General features: G+C 45.1%; 1 protein-coding gene across 1 annotated transcript; it reads left to right on the plus strand.

The window, feature by feature from the left end:
- Nucleotides 1–8,882: 8,882 nt before the first annotated feature.
- LOC102264598 (vomeronasal type-1 receptor 4-like) lies at nt 8,883–9,966 on the plus strand. The gene has a single exon (XM_014480434.2). The coding sequence runs from the start codon at nt 9,031–9,033 to the stop codon at nt 9,964–9,966; it is 936 nt and encodes a 311-aa protein (XP_014335920.2). The 5' UTR covers nt 8,883–9,030.
- Nucleotides 9,967–12,708: the final 2,742 nt, after the last annotated feature.

The following is a 12,708-nucleotide window of genomic DNA, read 5'->3' on the forward strand; positions in this document are numbered from 1 at the left end:
CTCAGACAGATGGATGTCTGCATTTCCTCCATCTGCTGTGGGAGATGCTGGGGAAGAGCCAGAGGGGAGGCCCCCCAGGTGCAGACGCTGAGGGTAGAGCATCTATGAGGGGAAGAGAGCAGTGCCCGTCCTCCCATGGCTCTCAGGGCATTGGGGACAGGGGACAGAGGAGGAAGAGAAACAACAGTGTGCGTGTTGTTATGAGACTAAGAGCAAGGCTTGGTGGTGGTGACTGAGGATGGCCAGCAGGTGTGGATGACCCGGTGAAACCAGCTGACTGGAGTACGAGGAGCAGCGAGGCGAGTGAAGTGGTGGGAGAGGGGGTTCCAGGAGGAGGGGGAACAGGAGTTGCTGTGATGAAGCCAACGCGTGTTTCTTGCTTTTTTTAAGCTAAGTAAGTTCAGCTGACTTAGAAAAAGGATGCAAGGACAGAAAAAGGATGCAAGGACAGCAGAGCTGCAAAACAAAATGAGTTTCCTGAGCGAGAACGTCCTCACATTCCTGCCAGGGGTAAGTAACGAAACGAATGTGTTCTTCTCAGAAAACCAACTCTTGGTTTTGTTGACCTTTTCTGTTGTTTCTCTGGTTTCCATTGTGCTCACTTCTGCACTAGGCTTTGTTATTTCCTTCCTCCTGCTAGCTTTGGGCTTAGTTTGTTCTTTTTAGTTTTGTGACATATAAAGTTTGACATCTTTTGTTTTTTCCTTTTGCTCTTATTACTTCTATTTTAAAATTTTAAGAAACAATCTTTTCTTTATCGGTAATTAGAAATTACTTATTTCAGTAACTAGAGACAATGCATATAAGTTTATACTGATACCCACAGAACCTTAATCTTCCTTAGGAAATTTAGCATTACTGTGGCTTCTTTCTTTCTAAAATGTTTTTCAGAAAATGAATCCTCTTGAAGAATGTTTTGTATTATACAGACTAGTTTATGTTATGTTGGAAAGTTACATTTCAAACAAAAATGTTTTTAGTTGAACACAATCCCAGCGTTTGCTGTACTGGTCAGTAGTATCCAGTATATTCCTGTATATAGTTCCAATATCCCATATATGTTGTTCCAGGATCCAGTATATAGTCGTTATGCTAAAAATCTCCCTCTTAACTTTTCCACCTTACGAAACTGGTCCCTACAGAACTCACCTAAAAAAAGGTCATTATTTTCTCTCTCCTCAGCTACTAGTAGCCACCATTTTACATTAATGTTATATATATTTGACGACTTATATGCCACATGTGTGTGGAATTCTAAAGCACTTGTGTGTGTGTGGCGGGTTTATTTCACTGGAATATTGTCTTCGGGTTTTATCCATGTTGTTCCTTCCTTTTAAAGGCCGAATAATATTCCATTGAGCTTTTACACTGTATTTTATTTATCCATTGATTTGCGTTGTTCTCACCTCTTCGCTGTTGGAAAAGTACCGCTATGGACATGAGTTTGCAAATGTCTCTTCAGGTCTTTGCTTTCTGGTATTTTGGACATGTCCCTAGTATTTGGATGATTTGGTCCCGTGGTGTTTCTAGTTTCGATTTTTTGAGGATCTGCCATGTGTTTCCCATAGTGGTTGCTGCATTTTATAAAGTTAACAACAGTGCACAAGTGTTTGAATGTCTCCTCCTCCTCCGAAGCAGTTGTTATTTTCTGGGTTTTTTCAAGAGTATGCTAATTTGTGTAAGATAATGTCTTATTTTGGTTTTGTTTTGCATTTAGCTAAAAATTCATCATCTTAAGCACCTTCTCATTTTCTTGTTGCCCATTTGTGTATCCTTTTTAGAGAAATGTCTATTTAAAATCATTTGGTCGTTTGTTAATCAGGTTGTTAAGTGGCAGGAGTTCTTTATATATTTTAGATACATTTAATATATTTATTAACACCTTATCAGATATGTGACTTGCAAGCATTTTCTCCTGCTTTGTAAGTTTATTTCACTCTGTTGGCTGTGTCCTTTTACCAGTTTTGAGGCTGACGTGGTCTTATTTGGGGTTTTTTGTTGGCTGTGCTGGGTCGTTGTTGCTGCATGCAGGTACTTGGAGATGCTGCCCACACCATTCTGATGCTGATGGTCACCTCTGTCACCTGCTAATTACTGAATTCTGTTCTTGCTGCTTGCGTCATCGCTTTAGTGGGACGTCACGTATGGTTGGTGCAGGCCTCTTCCATTGTGGGCTGCATGTTTTCCTGCCCTTTGCCCCTGGCTGCTGATTTCTAGACACCCTCGAGCTCCTTGTTTCTGCTCTTGAAATAATTTAAATGACTGCTGAGAATCTATTGATATAGTCAGTTTCAATAACAGCCATGTTTACATTGTTGAGTAATAATTCACTGAGTAACAGTTGTTTACATAAAACCCACAGTGATCTTTTATTTTTTCATTTTCAGTTGAATTATAATTGTCATAAAACGTTGTGTACATTGATGGTGTACAGTGTGTTGCTTTTATATACTTGTATATTGCAATGACTACCACCATAGGATTAGTTCAGGGCTTTAGCCCATCAAATAATTATCATTTCTTTTTTTATGGTGGTAACAGTTAAGATCTAGTCTCTTAGCAACTTTGAAACTTATAATACAGTATTGTTGACTATAATCACTACTCTGTGCAAAATCTCTGCAGAACTTATTTATCTACTCACTCCAGTTTATACCCTTAAATACACATCACCAACTTCCCACCCCACCCCCAACCCCTGCCTCTGGTAACCACTGTTCTACTGTCTGTTTTTATGAGTTTGGTTTTTTAAGATTTCACATATAAGTAATAACATACTGTACTTAGCTTTGACTTACTTCACTTAGCTTAATGCCTTTAAGGTCCATCTATGTTGTCACAAATAGCACGATTCCCATCTTTCTAATGCCTGGATTATATTTATATGTATATGTAATTACATAGAGAGAGAGAGAGAGAAAGAGAGAAGAGAATGGCAATGCACTCCAGTATTCTTGCTTGGAGAACGCCATGGACAGAGGAGCCCGGTGGGCTGCAGTCCCTGGGATCACACAGCTGATTAACTACCGCTCTCACTGTCTCACTTTCATATATATACATATATCTCACAGCTTCATGCCTCTGTTGATGCACACTTCGGTTGTTTCCATTTCTTGGCTATTGTGGGTAGTGCGGCAATAAGCGTATGGGTATAGATGCCTCTTCAAGCTTCTGTTTCCATTTCCTCTGGATACATATCCAGCCTGAAGTAGAATCATATGGTAATTTTATTTATGGAGGAACCACCATATTTCTCACAGTGGCTCTACCAATTTATAGCCCCGATAATATACAAGGGTTTATACCAATAAACTAATAATATACATCAGTTTATACCAGTAATGTACAAGGGTTTCATTTTTTCACATGGTCACCAACATTTGTGTTCTTTATGAGAGCTGTTCTAACAGGTGTGAAGTAATATCTCACTGTGATTTTGTATTTTTTCCTGATCAGTGATGCTGAGCATCTTTTCATGTGCCTGTTGGCCATGCAGACACATCTTTGGAAAAGTGTCCATCCACTTCCTTTGCCCATTTCTTTTATTGGGTTATATTCTCCCACTTCATAGATTCTTTTCATTTTGCTGTTTCCCTTGATGTGCAGAAGTTTTTAACACTGATGTAGTCCCACTTGTTCATTTTTTCTTTTTGCTTCTGGCGCGTTTGCTTTTGGTGTCATATCTAAAAAATCATTGTCATGACTGATGTCAAAGGGACCTTCTTCCCTATGTTTTCTCTCAGGATTTTATAGCATCGGGTCGTACACTTACATTTTTAATTCATTTTGAGTTAATTTTTGTGAGTTGTGTACAATAGGGTTACAATTTCATTTTTCTCCATTTCTTTATTTAGTTTTCCAATACCAGTATGTGGAAGAGATTGCCCTTTCCTCAACAAGTGTCTGTCGCTGCCTTGTCAAACGTTCCTTGACAGGAGACGTGTGAATTTACCTCTGGGGTCTCTGGTTTTGCTTTGGTCTTGTGTCTGTTTTTTGTGCCAGTACCACACCACACACAGTTAATAATTCTAGCTTTGTAGTAATTAACACAGTAACTGTGATGCCTCCAGCAGTGTTCGTCTTTCTCATGATTGCTTGGGCTATTTGAGGTATCTTGTGGTTCTATACAAAATTTGGGGAAACTTTTTTTCTATTTCTGTGAAAGATGCCATTGAAATTTTGTTAAGGATTGCATTGAATCAATAGCTGACTTGTGTACTATGGACACTTTAATAATGTCAGTTTTCCAATCCATGCTATGGATCCTAAGATGCTATGTCTTCTTCAATTTCCTTCATCAAGGAAGTTTAGTTTTCATCAAGACTTTATCAAGTCTCATAGTTTTCATTTGTAGAGAGCCTTCACTCCTTAGTTCAACGTATCCCTAAGTATTTTTTTTCAATCAAGGAGGTGGTTTCAGCTGAAGCCTGATCCCACAGGGGCTGTGAAGTGTGGATGGAAACATAGCTAAAAGCAAGGGTGTGTGGACTCTAGTTCAGTGGGACATTGGCTGGGGGCCTTAGGGGTGGGTCAGAGGGCTCACCCAGTGTGTCCACGTGGGAGAGCTGCGGTCGGCCTGGGCAGGTCTCCAGAGTCTCCTGAGCCAGTCCCTGCAGGTGGGGCTTCGTTTGCCATCCAGGGAGAGGGAATCCATGTGTAGGTCCAACCAGGGCACAGTTTGTAACAGTTGTGTTTGGTTGCTCACTGTTTTCTTTGATATGCTCAGAGTCAGTGATGCCTGGCCAGGTTTAGGTGTGCACTGGGGCAAGGAGCTGTGAGGCGGTCAACTGGAGCATTCAAGACAGCACGGAGGAGGTCCTGCCACACTCGTATCTTGTTGTCATCAGTCGCTCAGTCCTGCCCGACTCTTGCCACCCCATGGCTGTAGCCCGTCAGGCTCCTCTGTCCATGGGATTTCCCAGGCAAGAATACTGGAGTGGGTGCCATTTCCTCCTCCAGGGGATGTTCCTAACCCAGAGATCAAATCCACGTCTCCTACATCAGCAGGCGAGTTCTTTACCGCTGAGCCACCGGGGAAACCCATTATATCATGAGTCTCCCCCTAAGTTCATTCGCCTCTGAACATATTGACTGCATGCAGCAGTTTCCCGCTGAATATGTCACGGTGTATTTCTCAACGGCAGCATCAAAGTTCCAGCTTAGAGGACAATTATTTTAAATTCTCCAGGGAAAGGACATATGAGGGGGCTGTCAAAAAACTAGATCCATCTCCGTGTAAATGACAGTTGAAATCAGACAGGGTGTTCCCAAGGTGTATGTGAGTGGGGTTTTCTTACTATTGGCTGTAGTTTTGTGTGCTTGAAAACGTGGGTTCCAATTGTATTTTTAGGGATCAAGTAGTGTCTTTGAAATCTGCATATTCAGAATAAAATAAAACAAGTTATCTGGTGAAGCACAGTGTGAAAGAATTATCCGTAAGATTAGATTTTAAAGCCTGACACCTACTCAGCAGGAAACCAAAGACAGCAGGAGTGTTTGGGATCCAGTGGGCAGTGTGTGGCTGTCCCAGGGCCGGCTGCACCAGGGGCTTTGAGGCAGAGTGGGAGGTGGAGCTGGAAGCCCCACCACCTTCACCGAGCTGCAGCAGCAGAGTCAGAATGTAACTGTTTTGGGCTGTTGAGTCCCACGTTCTGCATCACACATACTTTCTGTTGTCATTGTAGTGTGGGATCATTGTAAGGCGTCCCTGAATTCCAGTAAATTTTTATTTAACAATCAACCAGCATTAATGTACAGTGTTTGTTTTTCTCTTTCTGACTCACTTCACCCTGTATGACAGACTCTAGGTCCATCCACATCTCTACAAATGACCCAATTTTTTTCTTTTTTATGGCTGAGTAATATTCCATTATATATGTACCACCTCTTTTTCATCCACTCATCTGTCAATTGACATTTAGGTTGCTTGGTTATTACAAATGGTGCTGCTATGAACACTGGGGTGCATGTATTAAAATAATACTTGATGTTGTTCAAAGTGACGAAAGGAAGCATTTTAGGTGATAAACTTTAACATGTCATGAAATAGCCCCCCCATTCAAAACACTGCAAAATACAGCTGAAGGAAAAGGAGACTTTTATAGAATAAAGAATAAAGAACCAGCCTGTAAGATGAAAAACATTTGATGGTCTGGGATCACATGGTGGAACTCGTTTGGTGTGAGGAGAAACCAAGAAATGTGTACAGTGCTCAGGGGTTGGCTGACTGGACACACTGCATTTCTGGTCCAGGGAAACACTTACAGGGATGAGATTTATCTAAGTTTTTTTTTTTAAACTTTACAAATTGTATTAGTTTTGCCAAATATCAAAATGAATCCGCCACAGGTATACATGTGTTCCCCATCCTGAACCCTCCTCCCTCCTCCCTCCCCATACCATCCCTCTGGGTCGTCCCAGTGCACCAGCCCCAAGCATCCAGTATCATGCATCGAACCTGGACTGGCAACTCGTTTCATACATGATATTATACATGTTTCAATGCCATTCTCCCAAATCTTCCCACCCTCTCCCTCTGCAACAGAGTCCATAAGACTGTTCTATACATCAGTGTCTCTTTTGCTGTCTCGTATACAGGGTTATTGTTACCATCTTTCTAAATTCCATATATATGCGTTAGTATACTGTATTGGTGTTTTTCTTTCTGGTTTACTTCACTCTGTATAATAGGCTCCAGTTTCATCCACCTCATTAGAACTGCTTCAAATGTATTAAAAAGAATACATTTACCTAAGTTTTGCTTTGCTGACAGGTCACCCTGGGTAGGAAAAGCGCCATCACAGACCTGGACAATTATTTCAACATTAACAAAAATAAAACTGCTGCCAGGATAAATTGTTCACCTTTCCTTGTGGTGAACTCCGTGTGTCCTCAATAAAATCTCACTTATTCCAGAAATAAATTCTGATGGGATTGAGGAGGAGAGGTGGGATGTAAGTAAGGAGGGAGGAGGGACCGTCCCCCATAAAAGCCCCCACAGGGGCCTCACTCCACAGCTGAGCGGTCAGTGGAGGCCACAGGAGAACCTAGTGGCCTGGAGGTGGGTCCAGTTTATGGAATGTCTTCTTCACATCTCAGATTTCTCCAGAAGGCAGAGTTGAGAGAGCAGGGTCCACAGCACGGAGGCATTTGTGAATTCAGCAAGTGTCATGTGAGGTCAGCCTGGTGCCCGGCAGTATGTGTGCACTTAGGGACATGTGTGCCCCAGAGCAGAGGGATGTTTGAGTCTCTACACAGGCAGGACAGCGGAGTCTCCACTTTCTTCAGTCACCAGAGCTTGACAGGCTGCATTGCTGTTCAGTTGCTCGGTCATGTCGGACTCTGTGACCCACTCTTTGTGAGCCCACCAGGCTCCTCTGTCCATGGGATTCTCCAGGCAAGAATACTGGGTATTTTAACATTTGGGTATATTATTTTGAATATGACATGCCTGCAAATATGGTTTGGGGAGAAGGCATTTATCCTCTTTGGGGTTCTGTGGGCTTCCTGGATCGGTGGTTTGGTGTTGACATTGTTTTGGGGGGAAATTCTCATTGTTGCTTCAAATATTTCTTTTTCTCTATCCTGCCTTCTGATAGTCCCACTGTGCACGTGTTCCACCCTTGGTACTTCTCCCACAGCCGTTGGATACTCCATTTTGTGTTAAGTCTCTGTCCTGGCCTTGCAGTTTGCAGATTTCTACCGATAGACCCTCAAGCTCAGACACTCTTTCCACATCTACTAACATTCCCTCCAACCTACTAACAAGCCCATCAAAGGCATCCTTCATTTCTGAGACAGTGCTTTGGTCTCCGGCATTTCTTCCTAGTTCTTCCTTAGAATTCCCCTCTCCTGCTCTCATTGCCCAGCTGTTCCCGCACGTGTCTGCTTTATCCACTAGAGCCCTCAGCACAGTGATCATAGTTGATTCACCTTCCAGGTCTGACCATCCCAACATTCCTGCCGTGTCTGCGTCTGATGCTCGCTCTGTGTCTTCAAACTGTTCTTTGCCTTGTAGTATGCCTAGGAATGTTTTCTTGATATCTGGACATAGTGTACTGGGTTAAAGGAACTGTTAATAAACCTTTAGCGATGTGGTGGTGAGGTGTGGGGAGAGGGCAGCGTCCACCTCCTACGATGAGGTCTCAGTCAGTCCGTGAGCCTGTGCCTCTGGACTGTGAACCTGTTTCTCCATGTTTTTCTCCCCCATGGATGGGACAGCATGGCTAGAGTGGGCTGGATGCTGGGGATTTCCCTTCCCAGGTCAGTCAGGCTCTGAGAAGACCCCGGCTGCTTAGGCTCCAGTTAAGTCTCTCCTGAAGGCAGACCTTGTAAGAAGAACCCCACACTCTGGTGTATTTGAAAATGGTTTCTTCCTCCATTCCCCACTGAAAGCACAAAGGGAGTTTTTTCCCCATCAGTTATGTTGCAGCATTTCTCGTCCTGGCAGGCCTTATTCGCAAGGTGTCTCCATCATGAGTCTGCTCCAGAATCTTGAGCCCCGCTAGTCACTGTCCGTCTCTCCAGTCTTGGAGGCAGTGGTGCCCGTTGTCTCTCCTCTCTTCATGATGCAAGAATTTTCTTCCTATTCAGTCCTGTTGGGATGGAGTGATGACTTGAATGAGCTCCTTGAGTGAGGACCTGGAAAGCTGAAGTCCATGAAGTCCTGAAGACTCATTTTTAAAAGTTATTTAGTGTCCAGTAAGTCTGATGAAATAGGAGCTTGCTATAACTCACTTGCACACTCTGTTAAAATTAGACCGTCTTATTAGCTCAACTAAGGGGTGTGGAGAACATCCTTGCATATGTGTCCTGTAACACATTCATATACTCAGTACATGTTATTTAACACTTATTATTGGTCAACCGTGTTATTGAACAGGACAGACCTGGTTCCTAAGTGCATGGACCTTACCTTCAGGTGGAGGATCAGGATATACAGGTAAATAGAAATAAATACAAAGTAATCATAGCGAAAAGTGTAAGTGGTGTCATGTATATATTCTCCAGGTTGAGCTCCTCCTGTGGAGCATGACAGTGTCTCCCTTCTCAGGAGAGGAAAAGATGAAGAATTCTTGTCCACTGTTGGTTCTATGTGAAGACTGCTGGTGTCAGCACCAGTTCAGCCCCCTTTCCGCTCCAGGCCACTTTGACGTCCCCTCCATGTCTTTTTACAGAGATGCCCTGAGAACACTAGGGGAGGCGGCTGTGAAAACCATCTTTGTTTCAGGTGGTGGTTGGGGGCTCTGGGTAATGTCTTCCTTTTCTTCCACAGCATGTCTCCAGTCTTGCTTGACCGGAAAAGGAGGCACAGATGTGATTCTCACACACTTGGCCCTGGCCAGCCTCCTGGTTCTCTCCCCTGGCATTCCTCACACTGCCATTGCAGTTTTTGTTTTGAGGAAGCCCCTGTCCAGTCTTGGGTGTAAGCTTGTGTATTATATACAGAGAGTGGCTCGAGGCACCACCCTGTGCTCCACCTGTGTCCTAAGCACCTATCGGTCCTTCACTCTCACCCCCAGGAGAGCGGAGTGGGTGATGCTCAGAGGAAGGGCCCTCAAGGTCACTGGCCCTTCCTGTTGGGTCTGCTGGATGCTCAGTCTCTTAATGACTAACTCTGTTCCTGTGGCAGTCACTGGTCCACAGGACACAGGAAATGATACCGACAATCAAGGGAAGTGGTTCTGTTCATCAAGTCCCAAAGCAGCCATTGGCCTCCAGTGGTCCACCTCGGATGCCGTGTTTCTTACCCTCATGGGCTGGTCCAGTGGCTCCATGGTGCTTCTCCTGCTCAGACACCGCCAGAGGGTGCAGTATATTCACACCCGCACTGGGCACCACAGATGCCGCCCAGAGACCAGAGCCGCCCACACCATCCTGATGCTGGTGGTCACCTTGGTCAACTTTTACAAACTGAATTCCACTTTCAAGTTTTACACCACTATTCTTCTGGAGTCTTGTCTGTGATTGATGCAGGCTACTCTTATTCTGGCTTTGCTTCCCCACTTTTAGCCCCTTCCTCTTGATCCTTAAGGACTCTGCATCTCCTCATTTCTGCTCGTGAGTTGTTGAAATCACTGTTGAAAGGTTTGCTGCTGTTGTTCAGTCACTAAGTGGTGACTCTGTCTCTTTAAGACCCCACAGACTGCAGCATGCCAGCCTTCCTTGTCCTTCACTATCTCCCAGAGTTTGCTCAAACTCACGTCCATTGAGTCAGTGATGCCATCCAACCACCTCATCCTGTCGTCCCCTTCTCCTGCCCTCAATCTTTCCCAGCATCAGGGTCTTTTCTAATGAGTCACGTCTTCACATCAGATGGCTAAAGTATTGGAGCTTCAGCATCAGTCATTTCAGTGAATATTCAGGACTGATCTCCTTTAGGACTGACGGGTTTGATCTCCTTGCTGTCGAAGATTAAATGTATAGAAGTCAGTTTCTGTACCATCCATGATTGCTGTATTTAGTCATCTACCACTTACCGTTTTTATATTTTTTTGTTATTAAACATGCCTAACACCATACTTACGACTTTAACCATCCTCAAGTGTATAATGCAGCGGCAATCAACACACTCGCAATGCGGGCAGCCATCACCACCACCTAGACGCTTGGTATCATTAAAACAATCACTGGCCCTTCTCTCAGCCCAGACCGTCCTCTGTTCTACTCTGTCTCTACAGATTTGCCTGCTCCAGGTACTCCATGTACGCCGAGTCATAGTGCTGTTTGTCCTTCTGTAGGTGCCGTGTCTCCCTAAGCATAATGTTCTCAAGGTCGTTCCACCTTGTGGCAGATACCAAACTTCCACATTTTATGGCTGGAATCTAGTCTGTTCTACGTACACACGTTTCATCGACCTACTCAGTCACTGATGGACACTTGTGCGGTCTTGTCTGCTGGCTGTTGTGAATAGTTAACATGGGTGTGTAGGTCTGTCGCGTCCCTGGTTTCAGCTTAGTTTCATGTACACCTGGGAGACACAGCTGGGTCCTGGCTATCTGTGTGTGTGACCTTTGGAGAAATCACCAAACATTTCCACAGCTACTGCTCGATTTCTTAGTCCTACCAGCAATGCACAGGCGTCCCAGTTTCTCCACATCTTCTCCAGTATGTGCCATTTCCCAGTTGACTGTAGCCACCCTAGCAGCTGTGAGGTGCTATCTGTGGTTTTCATCAGCTCTTCCCCAACAGCTAATGATGCCGAGCACCTTTTCAAGTATTTGCTGGCTGTTTGTCTGTCTTTGGAGAAATGTCATTTTTCAAGTCCTTGCACATTTTTGTATGGGGTTGTTTTTGTTGTTCGTTTGGGGGAGTATTTTATACATTCTGAATGTTGAATCCTTTCCAGTGTCAGATTGGCAAGTATTTTCTCCCAGTCTGCAGTGTTAGGTTGCTGCTCTCCGCAGGGGGCAGCTCTTGGAGACCCGCAAGTTAGTCTGCAGCTGGGGCTGTGTGGCATGCTACAGGTAAAGGGGGTCTGACTGGAGCTCCAACTACATCCATCCATTTCTAGCACCTCGCTTAATTCTCATTTTTTAAACAATCATTTTTTGTCTTTATAATGATTGAAGTTATGTGTGCTCGGTCGCTCAGTAGTGTCCAACTCTTTGCAACCCCCTGGACCATAGCCCACCAGGCTCCTGTGTCCATGGACTTCTCCAGACAAGAACACTGGAATGGGCTGCCATTCCCTTCTCCAGAGGATCTTCCCCACCTAGGGATCAAACCCTGGCCCCCTGCATCACAGGCAGATTCTTTGCCTGAGCTACAGGGACATCTGTAGGGTCCCCCCACCACATACGAACTAGCACCAAATGGTTCCTAGCCAGAGTGCAATCTCCAAAATTCTCCAGTGGAGGGGTTTGTGAGGAAACTGGATCTGGGGGAGGTTGGACAAACGTTGAGCAGAGACAGTAGGGGGCGGGTCCTCCTCTCTACAGTTTCCTGTGCTGGAAAGCGTCAGTTAAAACTGTATTTTAAGGAACACATTAAACAGTACTCAGGGAAACTCTTAAGTGATCAAACAAAAGTAAAATAAGCTGGAAGAAATAAAGAATTAGCCCAGGGGGCCTCCCTGGTGCTCAGCAGTAAAAAATCCGCCCACGAATGCAGGCGACGCAAGAGATGCAGGTTCAATCCCTGTGTCAGGAAGATACCCTGGAGGAAGGCATGGCAACCCACTCCAGTATCCTTGCCTGGATGAGAATCCCATGGACAGACTAGCCTGGTGGGCTACAGCCTGTGGGGTCGCAAACGGTCAGACACGACTGGACAACTGACCAGAGGAGAATAAAGTAAGAAGACACGCTCAATAGGGAATTTGAAGACGGCAAAAGAAACGTGTTTTTGGTGAAAAGCCTCTGGGATACCTACCTTCATCCTACCATCGGGGTTTGGGGGGACCAAGGGGCTTCATGTGTGGGGTCCAGGGCCTGTGGGGGGGGGGGTGTGGTTAGGGACCATGGCAGGTTCAGGGGAGGGCAGGTGAGTATGGGCGGTGTTGATGTGGGGGCCCTGGGGACAGGAAGCGTGTCCTGCCAGTCTACACTCACCGGAACCCCGCCCCGCTCCCCCGCAGACCACCTCCGGCCAACCTCCCGGAGCAAGTTCCCTGGGTCTCCACCCTCCCTGGGGCAGCGGGGTGGCCCCTCTTCCATCCGTCCCGGCACCGGGCGCGGAGATAGCTGTAGTGTCGAGGACCCGCCAGTC

This window comes from Bos mutus, chromosome 18 (assembly GCF_027580195.1).
Source record: "Bos mutus isolate GX-2022 chromosome 18, NWIPB_WYAK_1.1, whole genome shotgun sequence".
NCBI classification, from domain to species: Eukaryota; Metazoa; Chordata; class Mammalia; order Artiodactyla; family Bovidae; genus Bos; species Bos mutus.

Excerpts from the sequence above, each read along its gene's own strand:
- LOC102264598 (XM_014480434.2), top strand. The coding sequence starts at position 9,031 with ATGACAGTGTCTCCCTTCTCAGGAGAGGAAAAGATGAAGAATTCTTGT.